Source organism: Labrus bergylta, chromosome 17, assembly GCF_963930695.1.
Source record: "Labrus bergylta chromosome 17, fLabBer1.1, whole genome shotgun sequence".
Taxonomy (NCBI): Eukaryota; Metazoa; Chordata; class Actinopteri; order Labriformes; family Labridae; genus Labrus; species Labrus bergylta.
In genome coordinates, this window is record NC_089211.1 from 3402764 (window position 1) to 3419779 (window position 17016).

At 39.8% G+C, this 17016-nt stretch overlaps 1 protein-coding gene across 1 annotated transcript; it reads right to left on the reverse strand.

The window, feature by feature from the left end:
• Positions 1–220: 220 nt before the first annotated feature.
• ppp2r2ab (protein phosphatase 2, regulatory subunit B, alpha b) lies at positions 221–15461 on the reverse strand (the record flags this gene model as incomplete). Its single annotated transcript, XM_065965674.1, is given in 9 exon segments — positions 221–1890; positions 2003–2094; positions 5114–5283; positions 8171–8335; positions 8787–8964; positions 10579–10691; positions 12290–12455; positions 12788–12885; positions 15393–15461. Coding segments are annotated over 9 exon segments (1331 nt in total), but the record flags the coding sequence as incomplete, so codon positions are not given.
• Between the last annotated feature and the right edge of the window lie 1555 nt (positions 15462–17016).

Genomic DNA, 17016 nt, shown 5'->3' on the forward strand with positions numbered 1-17016 from the left:
TGGCCTCTGTCAGGTGAAGGTTGTGTAATGAAATTAATGATCTGTTCCTGTATGTTCACATGAATCTAAAATGTTTTATAGGGGATTTACACACTGACGTACAATCAATTGTAGGGTGATAGATTGGCACTGTTGCCTGAGATGCGTCAACACAATACATGGTAAAACAGAAGAGCACAAAACTGATAACATAGCATCAACAGTCAGGCAACAACAAGGATGCAAAAAAGTAGTTCCTTTATTATCTTCACTGTCATAGATTAAAATTGTAGTTATACATTACTAGAGGCATCAATAGTCTTAACGGACCACGTTTTAAATACGGTGTGGAAACATCAACTGCTGCAAATCCTTGTGCAGCTTATGGTACCATCACATACAGTAGCATTTATAATGTCTGCAGTAGTTTCAACAAACACTTTAAGTGACTTAATGCCTCAAATAATGTTTTCTTTTTAAGTTGCAGCCTTTCAACACATCCAAGTACTTTAGTTGGTGCAGTAAGAGTCCAGTGTCAGATCAAAGGTTTTTTTTCCCCTGTTGTGAAGTGCTTTTTCAGAGCTGTGGTACACCATGGGAAGACGATACTTAAAGCGGCACAAAAATGTTATGTTTAAGGTCCAGCTTCATTTCACAAAATTAGGACGGAACAAATCTGATGACATTTTATCTTTTTTTTACTACAAATATGACAATCATAATAATTAGATTTGAATAGGCCATCCCTTTAACCCGTCTAATGTGGAACACAAAGAAAAGGAGGAAGAGGAACCAATGCACAAACGATGTCAAGACTGAGCCGATCAAAAAAAGTATCTATTCTGGAGTCTGGACCTTTTGACCTTTCAGAGCATCAAGCACAGCAACAGTGAGTCAGATAACTCCTCACTGTGCAGGGCTTTTTTATTCTGTGAAAGAAAACCCTAATTCTCCCAACTCCTGGAGGGAAACGCTGATGTGTCGCAGTCCAGTATAAGCAGTGAGTGTGTAAAGAAAACTGTGAGCATACATTTGTGACCGTTTAGTCTGCATTGTTTAATTAAAGAGGGGAGACGTGAAGCGACTCAAAGAATACTATAACAGTATGACAGATGAATTAATAAAAGGTGTACACACAAAAATGTTTTTCTTAGAAAAATAAACACTAGAATGGCACAGGACAATAAAGGGACATGCTAAATAAGTGTTGTTCACTTACTACCACAGAGCCAATGGAGGGGGGGTATAAAAATAAGTGTGTCTGTATTCAGAATTTCAAGGAAATTAAACTGCTTTACCAAAGTTACCCAAGAGGGAAGAAAAGGGCAGGTGGCCTTGCAAAAGAACAAAATAAAAGTAAAACAAAAAAGTGTGGGGGGAAAAAAAATTGGCACAATATCACTTAAACAAGAAGGCGGGTGTTTCTCTGCCACAAACAGGCTGATGATGGGCAAGAGTAAGACTTCCTCTGTCCACATCTAGAACAAAGTGGCAAAGTTTGGTCACCCAGTAGCGACGGACAGGGGGTGCTGGTTGTCGTGGTTACCACAGATCACCCTGGATGAGCCTGAAAGGCTGCAGGTGGTACACGAGGTCACCCACGCCAGATCTCACATAAGCTCACCCTATAATTAGTTCACTTTATCCTGGAATATGTAGAGGTTGTTGGTTGTCGCCACAGCGATGATGTTGTCCTGGGGATGCCAGGCAGTGTGAAGGATCTTCTTGTTGAAGTCCAAACTGTCCACGCTGATTTCATCCTTCTTGCGTTTGCCTCCCGCACACACTTTGCGGGGCTTTAGGACCTGCATTGGCTTGCTGTTTTCACGGGACGCCTCCAGGGTAACATCCCGCCTCTGGCCACGGTCGAACATCCGGAAAAAGTTGTTGTATGAGCCAGTCATCACCACACTGGAGGGGAGATATTAAAATGGCAGGTAAGCTTTTAACAGACGTAACATAGGAATATGTCTTCCTTAATAAGAACTTGTTTCTTTCCACTGGGTGTTTTGTGTCTACTCGCCTGTCATTGCCATTCCAGCAGCATTCAAACTTGTCGAAGATGCAATCGTTCTCATAGAGCGAGCACAGCTTGCTCCTCAGGTACTCATGAACCTGTAATGATCAGAAACGGGTTTGAAAGGCCCTTAACGCTCACACATCCAGTCTGAGTGACCTTTATGACAACTACAGATTTGGATTCACTAATAAGATCAACCTTACACTTGCATGTAATCCGTTGATATGCTCATCATGTTATCTAGCAGCTTATTACAATGAAGCAATTTATCTATGCAGAAGCTGGGGCGAAACAAAACATCTATGGCACCTCTTAGTGGCCAATCCATGAAACTGCAAGGAATGATTCAATAAAGGAGTGGCCACTGGGTTTATTTTTTTAAAATCAATTTCTATCATTGAAAAGCAGATTCATATGAATCATAACTACATATTAAAGCAACCACACATTGTTCATTGAACTAACTTAAAACAAAGAGAAAAAAATGAAATGTTGCATTCAGAGTTTAGACATAAACCCATCCCCTTCATTCTTCATTTGGCAAAAAGGATGAAAGTCTGAAATCTGTAAATATTTCTGTCGTGTATTTTATTGCATGGATTGTTAAATGTTTGAGTATTAACTTTAAAATAGAAAGCAGCCCCTGTGAATCAAGAGACAAGTCTGCAAGTCATTTTCTGATTTCAAATCTAAACCCCCTTCTTTCTTCATCACACACTAGCTCCAGCCCGCCAACAGATGCTCTTCACACACATGGAGTAGGAGGAGGGAGGTGGAGCGACACATTCCTTCAGAAAGTTAACAAAAAACCGTGTGGCTTGCAATAGTGTTACTCAACTATTTTGTTCTAAGTTATGTTTAGTCTACATGACTAATTAAATGATAGCTCACCGTGTTGAGCAACCTGTGACTGACACAACACTTCACTGAGTGAGCTGCAAGTGTAGCTGCTAAAAAGTAAACAATCCACTGCACATCTGCTCCACTAACAGCCCATGAATGTGGCCACAGGTTTGCTGCTGATGGCGGGTATACACTTATACTGTACATATCTGTGATTGAGCGTCTGCCTTGGGCGCCATGACACTGTGACAGCAGCCGCGTCGCCTGTACATTTTTAGATGCAGGTGACAGGCAGACAGTGCCTACAGTGTACATTGGCCTAATGACTTCCTGACTACCAATGGTGGTATCAGAAATCTCTGCATTCCATTTTCTAGAAAGATTCAAACAGCCATTATTAACACTCTTTAGCCCGAGGTTTTTAATGCAACTCCTTCATAAATATAGAAACAGGGAAGTTTACCGTTTCATTGTCTTGACCTGAATTCTCCCTGACTCCTTAAGAAATGATTAAGTACAGACTCTTACCCATCTGCCTCGGTGAACATTATTTGTGGTCGTAAAGAGTTTTCATCATGTTCATATCCATTAATTATCAATATTAATCTATATGGTTTCCTGTAAATTGATACTTCTCACATAAAACAGCTCGTGTGTGTTTGAGTGTGTGTGTTTGAGTCTGAGTTGACACAAAATCGGCTATAATTGTGAGGATGGGCCGGTCAACGATCCGGACCAGGCAGGCTGAAAATCAGCAGATTCCGGTCTATCTCTTACCTTCTGATCTATCTTGTCTTATCAATGTTGCACTTTGTTGTGTGGCAAAGACATTCACTGTGCAACACTCAATATGGATGACTATTTTCTGATGCAGTTGAAATTTAAATATAATTTAAAATAAATTCTTATCAAGTGCTGGACTAAGTCTGCATAAATAAGAAAACAGCACTTGCAATTACATTGTTTAATACTGCAAAAACAATATAAAGTGTGATAGATAAACAAATATTTTGTCCCTGACTAAGGATTCATGTAGTGGAACCTGATCAGTCAGATTCTGACTATTGGCAACAGATTGTCGAATCTAACTATTAAACTAGTTTTTCGTTTAGACTTGGAATAACAATTTATTTCCATAGCCAATCGTTTCTCATTAAGACTGCATTTCGTTGAAAACACTGATATTACCTGCGAGCCAACAGTGTGTGCGGATTAAACCACCACAGAAGCCAGAGTCTATGCATCCGTCAGACCACCGACAAACAAACAACCATTTTGACTGTCTTTTGACTTACCATTGGAAGATTTACTGTACTGTCCCAATCATTATATTCCAACAAAAACGGTCCTGCTGCCTCAGCTAAGGTCCCCACGATTGAAATCCAGTGAAAGATTTGATCCAAACACATTACATCCAGTAAGATCCACGGATTTCTTCCACTTTGTAACAGCTGATTTCCACTGTATTTTCTGTAATTATTCGTCTGATGAATGATTTGTTTCGACTGCGGTACTTCACAATAGTGGCCACACACTGACCTTTCGATCGACACCTCATTTAGCCAATTACGATCCTTTCACCGTTCACAGCCTATAACAGTCACTGAGTTGAAAGGAGGTGTATGTCCCTGTTCTGATGCATCTATAGCCAGTCATTGCACGTGACTGTGCAGATGATTGGCGTTTCTTGTAGCCAACGAAATTCTGGACACGTGGATATGCTGCTTCAATTAATAACTTTGGGCGATTTCTTCATTCGCAAACTAAGGAGATTGATTAAAAGTAGTTATTTTCAGAATTGCATTAAAAGGATTAATAAGTTCTTATTTATACCAAGATAAGCTGAAGAAGAAAACCGACAAATCTATGTGAAATTCGACGTTGAGCACCCCCTTATAGCTGCAATGGATTGATCCTTGTGAGAGTGGCAGTTGACCGAGGCTCTTTCAAATTAATGAATCATCAAAGAATCGACTACATGGGGTCACCCGTACAAATATTACACGGTCGATATTAGCTATCACTCTATATATGCCAATCTGCCTTTCTTCATGTTTTACATAATGTCTGTTTAAAACATGTTACTCCTGTATCCAAAAAGCGTTTTCATTTCATCAACCAATTAGCAACAATCAATGTAAGGGTAGCCTATACTTAGCTTGAGCTTCATCTGCTTCAAAATGGCAGGAGAGCATGGCCATTATACACAGGTCTATGTTGGACTGCTGCTCTACACATTTTGGGTTCTGTAGCTTCATTCTGTATTCTCACCTGGTAAGTCTCCACTGGCCTGTTCTCCATGTTAAGATCCCAAATCTTCACAGACAAGTAGTCTCTGGTCATCATATAGCGTCCATTGTGGCTAAATTTAACATCAGAGATCGAGGATATGATCTCGGAGAAGAACGAGCGATTACTGGGGTCTTCTGGCTCCTCAAATACTGGACAAGACAAAGAAAGACATAAGCAAGGTGAAGTACAGCCCATTTCCAGATTTTGAGCAACATTAATAAGAGAAGAAAATAAAGCATGAAAAAAGCTCAAGATCAAAAGAACAAGATCAACATGAGAAGTTTTTTTTGTGTAATTAAGTGCACAGATTAAAACAAGTCATGATTGTCTTACGTTCTTCCCTTGGGTGGAAAGTACCGTATTGGTCCGAATATAAGACGACCCTGATTATAAGACGACCCCCGTTTTTCAACACTCATATTTAGAAAAAAAAGATTTGCAGACCAGATCTTGTTTTTGTAAAGAACTTTTTTTAAAGAACTTAATTTTATTTGAAAATAACAATACTAAAAACACATTGAATTAAACACCTGTTGTATTAATAATTATAATAATAATTAACATACCGTATTTATCGGTATAGGCCCTACGGCACTTTTCAAAACAAAGTGTTTCACAAGGGCGAACTATGTACAGCAGGGGTGCCCAAACAGTCGATCGCGATCGACAGGTAGATCGCTGACTGATTCTCAGTCTATCGCGAGATGTTTAGTCAATATAAAATACAATTGTAAAATAGAAAAGTGATTTCAATTTCATCTCATTGCAGTTTTTCCCACACACGATACCTGGGTGGGGAGCCAAGTATACTTCCGACCTGTGTGTATTTAATTTTTCATTTATTCATGAAAATGCTGCGTGCATGAGAGAGCGAGCGAGAGAGCAAGCGGGGGAGCGAGAGAGAGAGAGAGCGCGCGCAAGAGAGAGTGCAGGCATGCGCAATGACGTGCAGGTAAAACCGGGGGGGTAAATGTTTTACCAAAAAGTCATATATAGAAACTATGCTACGAGTATTAAGCGCATTTGATGAAGCTGCAGCTACTTTTCTCTGCTCCTCTCTGCTGTCATGACTGTGAGCATCGCGGGGGACGAGACACACCAACAAACAGCGCACACGCACACGCACACGCACACACACGCACACACTTGCACTGGAGCGCCAGCCACCACGCGAACCTTTTTACTTTTTACTTTTAGTGCTACAGCACACAGTTGATCCGTGATCCGTACGGACCGAGGTGGGAACACACGTGACCCGGTCAAACAGTCGGTTGGACTTTACTCCGTTCACTCTCACCGTGTCTGCAGCTAATTTAACAAAAGCAACATCATCTCACAGCAGCCTGCTGTAGTCTGTGAACATCTCCACACAGATTAAAGTTGTTTGTTGTAAACTAAATTAAGGGGAAAACATATGTGATATAAATACAAACTTGATATTAAATTGTAGCCTACCCTAAAATAAGAGTTTAAAAAAAAGTAAGTCGATATTGCATTATTTTTTACAGAACTCTCATTTATTATTTTCTGTTTGTTGTGTGAGTATTAAATGCGTTTGTAGGCTGTTGGTAAAGGCTATGGCTCACTATGTGGACTGGTAGATCTCGGCAGACTGGTAACTTTAAAAGTAGATCTTGGTTCAAAAAAGGTTGGGCACCCCTGATGTACAGTATGATTCAACATTAAAATCGATTAACAATCAAACAATATTATCAACATGTTGTTAACATTTTGAAATAACAGAGGAAATACAGGCAACGTTTTTAACTAAACTACCGCTAAACTAAAACTCTCCAAACTTCTCCTCCCATGTCTCCTATTCCTCACACACGTCCTCCGCCCCGCTGTGTTCTCTCTCACTGTCATCACTCCCCTGCTCCTCCCAGAGCGCGTCATGTGTGTTGACATTTAAAGGGACAGGCGAACAATTAGAGCTGCGCTCTGAATACTAGACCCCGAGTACAAGACGACCCGACTTTTTCGGACCTATTTCGATGGGGAAAAAGGCCGTCTTATATTCGGACCAATACGGTATTAGTAGACTGATATTTTGTACAAAACTGTTTGCTTAAATATGTATGTAAAAAGGCATTATATGGTAACACTTGATGTTGTAGAGATAAATATAGATGTTACAGCATGACATGGTAACACGTTTGTGTTTCAGAGGGAAAATAAGGTGCAGCCCCTTTTCCTTATCCTGGGTGGCTGATAAGTAATACTTAAATCATTTATTGACACAGAGTTATGAGCAATGCTTCTCCTGTTTACACTACAGTCTCTAATAGGTGTTTTTGCAATAATGTAAAAAACTGGCCTCTTTCTGGATACACCGAGTCAACTGTTTGGTAATGCAAATATCTATGAAACCAACAAGGTGGCAGAAACAGAATGCAATGAGACATGTTAACATGGCCAAGACAAACTACTGAACAAAAAATGACCTGAATGATCAGAAAAGAGGGACTTCAAGGGTTTTTGAATTTAGCAAGGTGGTTGGTTAAAGATGTGTTAAGCACTTTTGATATTGATAATCTTTTAGGTTAACAGATAATGGTCTGAAAAAGTTCAGTTATCCAGTGATAATCATTGTAAACGTTCCTATGTGTTTGAAAATACAACAGAAGACTGTTTAATGTACAATGTGTTTTTGCTGTTGTAACCTGTTATTAAAATAAGCACAATCAATGAACTAACAGCACTCTTGGCCCAAATTTAAAGCACATACTTTGGAAACCATTGGTCCGGGTTAATGTTGCCAGTTATAGCTGACAGGAAGTCAATCACATAAAAAATGTACCTGTGAAAAGTATTTTTACTGGTCTCAATTAAGTTTTTTTTTTTCTGAATGCTGAAAATGTGTGCATAACAAATCATGGCATCCTACCACTGTGTGTGCACCCGTGATTGGTTGGAAATTGAAACCCCTGCCTCCTCAAATGCTTAGACTGAGGTGGTTTAGTAACTCATGTACTTAAACCACCTCAAGGTATATAAAAAAATAAATAAAAGATTGTGGCCAAATGGGGTACTCACATTTGGAGTGCTTATCACACAATGCCGAAGCCCTCATGTCACACAGACGGATGGTTCCTTTGCTGCTGCTGTACACAAACGTGTTACACTGATGAGGATGAAACTCTGCTGCAGTGATCACCTCCGTTAGCTCCTCCATGTTGGCGGGTTTAATGTCAACGATATCTGAAGAGCAACGGGTTATAAGAAATAAACCCTTCCAAGTGAACATCTGCCTGGCTTGTTTATGATGGAGAGCATTGCAGTCTTTCAGCAGAAAAACAAGATTCTACATAATGATCTTATATCAGAGTAACTTACTTTAGCAAGTGAACAATCAGGTAAATAGATCAATATTAAAGAGGAAAGAGCATTTTGAGACAAAATTTAAAATTACAATTCAGACTTTTCAGCCTATTTATGAGGTAGACAAAGTAAGACAACATGGCAGCTGAGATGCCCTGACAGATTGTTTCCTACACTTCTTGTATAAAAGGATATCTTGCCACTAATTCCTTCTACTCTCTATTTAAAACTCATTTGAATATGAAATAGTCTAAAATCAGAGTGATCAGCATTGGTTTCTAGTGCAGTCAAAATGTTTTTAATACGTAATCGCATGTTTATTTAAGGATACTGAAGCTGCGGTCAGTGATCTCGAGGTGCCAAAGGTTGATGCGGAGGTCATCAGCAGACAGGTAGGTCTCATTGTCACTGTTGACTGAGATAGAGTTGATGTGGTAGGTATGCGCGTTGGCAAACACCCTCCTTGGACTGGCTTCCACCATGAGGTCCATCGGTATTAAGACTGGTACCTGAGAAAAGAATAAAAAGGGATGTCATTTGAAACTCGAGGCAGACTTAAGAACCTCTGAAATCTCAGTGCGACACTTTTCATTCACAGTTTTAATAGACTTTAAAATAGCCGAGCTTTGAGCTAGTGTGTGAAACAGTGTTGTGTATTTAGACAAGGGTGTATTTAATATGTTGCTTATTAGGAATCACTAACACCACACTTACAGGATTAATTTCAACCACTTCTTTTACCACATCTTTCTGCAATTGTTGGATGATGTCAGTGTAATGAACTGTTAAATCCAGGATGAAGAAGACCCAGGAAGGGAAACCTTAACCTAACTGGCTTCCTGTAAAGTTTGTGTCAACAGGCAAATATTCTCCTGGCTGAATGTCTTTTACACTCTATGCAGCCGGAAGGTGCATGAAAAAGAAAACAAAGCCAAACTGGGAGCTAGCACTTTATACTTTTATATCCAAGTGTATCAAATGAAATGAATGATTTTTAGATAAAATGACTATCAGCATCACTTGTGGTTTCACATTAGGGAGCTTGGCCACAATTCAAGTACACTTGACTCATAATCAGGTCAATTTGGGCGATGGGTGTTCTCTGGCCCAATTCATGTGTACTCAAGCACAGCCCGGGGGAAATGTAAACGCAAGCAGGAAGTGGGCTACAGATCATTGCAAGTTTTAGTCAGTGAGTGTCTCCTGTCTCATTAACGCGCAGCACAGGCCCATATCATCCTCTGAACTTCATGGAAGAAGTAGTAAGAGGGTCGTTGTTGGCATCTTAGATATCACAATAACATCCACAGTAGCAGGATGGTCTCCATTATCCGCAGGAGACATAAACAAATGTCACCAAGTTGAGGATGTGAATGGTTGCCATGGTTGCTTCTTCTTCTTTTCTCTGCTTGGTGGATTTGAAAACCAACTACGAGAATACTGTCACATACTTTATCCTACTGTGTGCATTCGCAAGTATGCTTGGTCATGGCACAGTGTTACTGATGTGAAAGCAGACCAGCAGGGGAGAGGGGGTTAGAAATTGTGCTCGGGCACGATAAGACACAATCGTGCTTAATGTGAAAAGGCCCTTAGTAGCAGAACAGTTTGTTCTCATGTATAGAACAAATCTAGTCTAGACTACTCAAAGCGCTTGTCACACCTACCCATTTACACACTGATGGCAGAGGCTGCTATGTAAAGTGACCATCAGAAGTAACTAATCCCATTCCCACATGCCGCCGACGAAGCATATAGCAATAAACCACTGTTAAAAAGTCATGCTCAGGCCAGCTCCAGGTATTCAGCCTACAAGACGAACGGCAACATCTACAGACACATAGGTTGTTGTAATTATAGGAATTTAAAGGGGGGAAAATGATATTTCTAGCCCATTAAATGTATCAATATGGAGGTCGGAAAGAGAGCCCTATGCCACAACTACTATAGCAAGGAAACTAACATCTGTATCGTTCCTGAACCAACCATATCATTTGGTGATGTCTGCCAATACCAGGCAATCACCAGGTTGAAAAAAAATGAGTGTAGAGATCATTTCAGTACTGTAAAGACACCCTGGTCTGGCTAAGTAATCCAAAATTATGTTTGATTTCTGAACTGACCCGCAGTGACATGATAGTGTTGGGATCTTTGTAGCGTCCATCCTCCTCCTTCAGATTATATCCCTCTGGTCTTTTGTCCCGTTCACTGATTTTCCACAGCTTGATTGTCTTATCTGTTAATAAAGTGGAAAATGAAAATAGCATCAGCACCAACATTTTTTCAAAGAAGACACACACATACCCTCATTCCAAAGACGAGAAGAAACCTACACCTTTTTCAAGCTTGCAGTGAAAATTTCTACATAATATTTTTCTGAATTATTCATTCCAGTCCTTGTACACATTTGACTGGGACATGTTAAAGGGAGATAAATAGATTCATCAGTAAAATGGCTTGAACATACAGCCAAATCGAAAAGCTGACTGATCTCCTCCTAGTGGCACCAATTTGTGTTCAAATTTTAAGTGATATTTGTTAACAAATAACTGGCTGTATACTCAATGACAATGACACCCTAAATTACTAGGCATGCAACAATTCTCAATAAAATATTGAACCGTTCGGTACAGCATCTACGTTTCAATGTTGACTTGTAAATTGCGGTTTTTACTGTTTGCCGTTTAACTAGTGTCCGCGCATTGTATTTCACTCTAAATTGTCTCTACCTGTGTGTGCCTGTGAGTCAGCGTGCAGGGATGAGGAAACCCCGCCAATCACCAAGCGCTAAAGTTTGGTGACACTGACGACAACAACGTTACTTATAGCATGGCGAGCAGTGAGGACCAGCTACGACTTGAGCAATCATTACGTCTTTAAAGTCAGCAGTGGGGGAACATTTCGCTTTCATTGTCGAGTCTAATGACAAGGAAGAGAAAACGGTCTGTAAACATTGTTTTACACGTATCGCCTACTTAAATGTATAATAATCATTTATCCTTTATTAATCCCACAAGGGGAAATCCAATTTGAACATGAACACACACAGGCCGAAATACACACACATGCACAAACAGGATCCTGTGGACATGCACTAATGGAGAGGTCTCAGAGTGAGGGGGCTGCCTACAGGGGGCGCTCCAGAGCAGTTTTGGGGTTTGGTGCCTTGCTCAAGGGCACCTTGGCAGTGCTCAGGAAGTGGACTGGCACCTCTCCAGCTACCAGGCCAATTTCCAGACTTGATCCGGACTTGAACCGGCGACCATCCGATTCCTAACCCGTCATCCAAAATGCAACAGTCCCTTGCCAGTGCCTTCGTTCAGACATACCCCACTTGTTCAGAGAACCACAAACAAATAACAAAGGCAGTGGGGGCATTCATCGCCAGGGATTTACATTCGTTTTCAGTGGTTGGAGATGTGGGCTTCCGTCATCTTATAATACGCTGGAAACACAGTACAGAAAATACCCTCTCGCACATTTTTCAGAGGTAGTTCCTGACCTTTATGAAACGCGAAAAGTTAATGAAAACGAACTTGCTAAAGCACAGAGCCTTGCTCTCACGACAGACAGTTGGACCTCACTGTGACCATTCACTATATGTGGGATTGGGAAATGAAGAGCGCAGTACTCCAGACCCGACACCAGGAATGTGTATGAATTTGTTTTAAATGAAAAAAGTAGCTCTCTTTCGTAATCCCTTGCTGTTCTGTAAAATTTGCCTTAAACACTTAACACTGGAAACATTTTAACGGCCCGGGCCGTCAGAACCGAACTGAACCTTGAACATATTGAACCGTGGGCTGACTGTATTGTTGCATTCCTATAACTTACCATTAGTTGACAACAGGAACTGGGCAGCATTTTTCTGAGGGAGCCAGCGAATCTTGTTAATCTTTTCTTCTATTTCCAAACTCTTCAGGTAGTCAAACTCGGGCTCATGGCTCTGGAAAGTGCTATAAACGTTGTATTCACTCCTGAACTGGGGCTGACTCTTATTCTGCCAGGCGAAATATATCAGAAAAAAACAGGGAGGGGGGGAGCAGAAATACATGGGAAAAAGTCAATGATGATCAAATTTTCAACATATGGCATTTTTAAATTCAATAAGATGTATCCCCCTTTAAACTAGAAGTGAATGCTACTTTGAGTGACAAATAACACTGACATGGCATGAGAAGATATTCACAACTCCACAGTCCTCTACTTTATGCAGAGAGAATAGTTTTCAGAATAAAAAAAAAAAAATCAGGTTTTACACTCTTAAGTTATGGTGGTGAACTTTTGATCAAAAGGATAATAACTGGGAATTAAACGGCCTTGCAGCATCACCTCTATTTCCTGCTGGAAAATGACGACGCGCCCACCCTTGTCTCCTGTGGCTAGCAGCTCCCCTGTGTGGTTAAACTCAACTGTGGAAATGATGTCAGCTGCAAAAAGAAACAAACAACACAACATTACAGACATTCAAACTTAAATTCACAATACAGGTTCCTTTAATTGGTGAACAGACATTAGAAAAAGGCTCTTCTCCAATACTTCAGAGAATGAGGGACCACTCAGTCCAGGAATCAGAGTGATCTAAAAGAACAAGCAAGCGTGTAGGCCGGAGATGCAGAAGGATGTCAGAGCATGTAGAGCAGATGAAAAATGATCAGTAACCTAGTTTTGCCCTCATCGCTCACTCAGACAGAATTATAGCTTCGCCCAGCAGCAGTATGTTGCTTCATAAACTAAATCCGTCTCTCACACACATACACACTTACTTAACCCTTTGTTGCTCACTGGAGCAGAAAGACAATGCTACCGAAGGTTGTAGTAGGATGTCTTTGTGTACATCGTGCTCCCTGAGGCCCAATGTTGGGGGTGATACAATAGTATTAAAAGCACGTCTTCCTTAGAGGATGTACTTAAAACTGCTCTTCTGCAACTGCATTGAAGACTTTTCATTATCCATCAGATCATATTTAATGGATAATGAAAAATATCACAATCACACATTTCTACATCTACCAGTTCAACATGTTTGCCTGTAACTTGAGTAAAATAAAGAAACACTCCTCACATTGCATCACTCATTGAGGTGTGACTAGAGGCAGAGGATTACAAACCATTTTTTGGGTCACTCTGGCATGTGTCAGCCCTTTTAAAACATTTCTTCAGGCTGCTCATTTGATTATTTTGGGACCCAAAATAGTGTGCTAGAACACCATGTTGGCTCACTAAAGCACCTAATAAAATACAATAAAGAGAAACTCAGTATTCTTGATAACCTCAGAAAGAGAGATGAAGTATGACTCAGTGTTTCCCAATGAACGACAGTGTAACTGTCACCCACACACACACCTACAACACTGGTTTCTTACATACCTGCTTGCTTTATTGCTTACTGAATTACATTTTACAAGTATATATACATTATCATAAAAGTAGGCCTCTAAAGACAGTGCGTCACCCCAGGGTTAGTATATCAACAAGAGAAACATAGTACGAGAGAACCTCTCTCTCCCTTTCTCTTCCTGAGTTTTCTACAGAGTTTCTCAGAAGAGGGTCTGGAGAGTGTCCTCTAGTAAATCGTTCTTTCAAGCAATACATAAAAAGAATAAAACATTATAAACAGGGTCACAAAATCCCTTGAGGCTGTATATGTAACTCAGCAGTGAAAGTCTTTGTGTGAGACACACTGGATAGAGGTGTTAATTTAACTTCATGATCAGGTTATAGAATGCTGTTTTATGGTGCTGATGAACCACATTGCAATAAAGTGAAGTTGGTCTTTACCATTTTGTCCACTTCATTTACATCAATGAGTGTGGAACACCTCTTTAACACAGTTTCTACACAAAATAATCTTTAGAACTTTTATGAGGGATACAGTGCAAGAGTTGTACTATATAGCATAAATTGTAGCTTGCCAGTTAAAATACCTTAAACAAATAAGAGTAAACCATTATGCCACTGCTTCCTTAGACTGAGGGAAAGGAGCAAAAATACTGCTGCCATGATGACATTTCAAACTCCTGTCCCTAGGAAGCATAAACTACTATTGAGTCTGACAAACTATCACTCTTTAAGATTCTGTTCATTATCAGACATCTGGCCTGGTGAAGGTTCTGTTGTAGATGTCCCTAATGTTCAGACACCTGCTCTACACCCTGAGTAACTGTCAACTAAGTCCATCAATCAATCAATCTGTATTTGTACAGCACCAATTCATTACAAATGTTAACTCTAATCACTTAACAAAAAAGCAGGTAAAGGACCTTACTTTTTGTTATTATCTTAGTCCAGCAAACATTTAGCAAAGAGACAGTGGCTAGTCCATGATGCAGACACAGCACAGGTGGCGCCTATCGTCTGCAGCTCTTCATCTACCCAGCTCCCTATTACTGATACAGTTTTACTCCACATTTTTCTGTTGGGTTAAATATTGATCCATACAGGGACTTAGTGGTCAGCAACCAACCTCAGTGTTGAATACATCCTGTAGCCATAAGAGCCTTCAAATGACTGACTAGTGAAAAGATATCATTGTGAAGCTGCAGTAGAAGAATTTGATTTGCACAAGCACAAAATAACACAAAAAATAAATGCAAATAAATCATAGACTTATATTACATTGTGGTGAGCTTTCGAAAAGTTAAATATTCTCTCTAGTCGTTTACAGGATGCACACATATTGTGAAGGATTCAATAGTTATAGTTAGCATTAAAACCTATTATGTCCTGCTGCAAGGAGTTTAAGTTGAGATGTGGAACATCTAATCAAGGAACAGCCAAATCATCTTGCTATGTGGAAATTGGACAAATTAGGGAGGAGGTGAACAACTATGTGCATACTCAATGCAAGCTGTTGTGTGTGACCCAATCCTGTAATAAGTTTATTATTTTTTAAACAATGCTTATATAAATACCCAGTTTTGGGCAGATTTCATACCTTCAGCTACATCATCATCAATGGCTCCTTTCACCTGAGAGAAGCACCACTGCATGTCACCTCCAGGTCCTGCAGACATTAAAATATACAACACTGAATTTAACCTGTTCATACATGAAAGAAGATTTAAATTCAGATGTCCATAGGGGAGTTTTTTTTCTATGGCTCATGCACACCTGTTGCAAAAGAAATGTGTGGTCTTACCTGTGCACATATCCTCAAACAGTATCTGAAAGCGTAACTTCAAAAAGCCTAACAAAACTGATACAACTTGTGATCTTTAATCAATTAAAGATTCCCTGAACATTCAAAGAGTTCATTCTGTTTTGAAAAATAGGTCACTTGAATTTTGACAATCTTTAAAATCAAATAAATATAAATACATCCACAAAATCAAGTTAGATGTGTGTCTTATTCGGTGCAGTTGTACTTTGGATTTTCTCACTTTGACAGGAAACAAATCTAATAATTTTTAAATATGGATTCAGCTTGAGATCATAATAACAGTAGCTGAATTGGGACTTTAACATCTTCCATTGTAAGCCTGGCAGCTGTTATACCAGCAGGAGATGCTGTCTTCCCAGGCTCTTATGTCAAAAATACATCAACAAGAAATGACATGCTTCCTGTGTCGATAATGAACTCCATCACTTGTCTCAACAGGTTTCAATCATCAGAACTCATTGCACAATACATCAACATGAATTCCTTACATTTTTACAGGGAACAGTTATTGTTGCACAATGAAAACTGGTGTGATATGTCGACAACAATGTCCAACACCTAGTGGAACAGCTCTGCAGAATAATCAAGGACAGTTATGAGTCACCGAGGCTTCATCATACACACAGGATACTGAAATGAATCATGATTTAAAGAAAAAAAAATAATCCAGGACAGGCTTGGTAGGTACTGGCTAAACAAAAAATGTAGCACTCCCATTTCTTGATCCCATTTGATGTATTAGAAAATGCAATGAGGTGTGTTAATGATTAGATAAGTCAGTTTAATATGAGGATGATGAGCCTAAAGACCACTCTTATTTCCCCGCCCAAACCGTGTAAATGCACGTATTACATGTCAGTACTGACCTATATATACTAAATTAATCATCAACCATCAACACATAAAGCTACAAAAGACTTCAGCCGTATTATTTGTTAAATAAACACGTACTACGTTAGTAAGAGCCGATGAATGAAATGTGAAATGCTACGTGAAGCTGAATAGTTCATTGAATATCTGGGTCTCACTGGAGGGGTGGGAATTAACACTTTCATTTATTTATCAACCCAACATTGACTCTCTTGGCTTTTTATACCCTTTCAAGTCATACAATGTGAATAAGACGGTATTTTACAGCTTGTTTAGTCTGCAGAAGGCCTGAAGAACCAGCCTGCATGTGGGCAATGTCAAAGTTTGAGCTAACGTTAGCTTGATGCTAGCCGGGCTTGTCAAAGACAGTCATGACATGTTTGAGAAATATGTGCAGTGAAGCGGAACCCGGATGTTTACCTCTTGTCATCTGCTTAATGTGGATTAAATAAAATTAATATAAAATAAAATAAATTCACTGGTTGTGTTTGTCGTGCAGTAGCAGCCGTTATGTTGTCGTTGGTTTGTA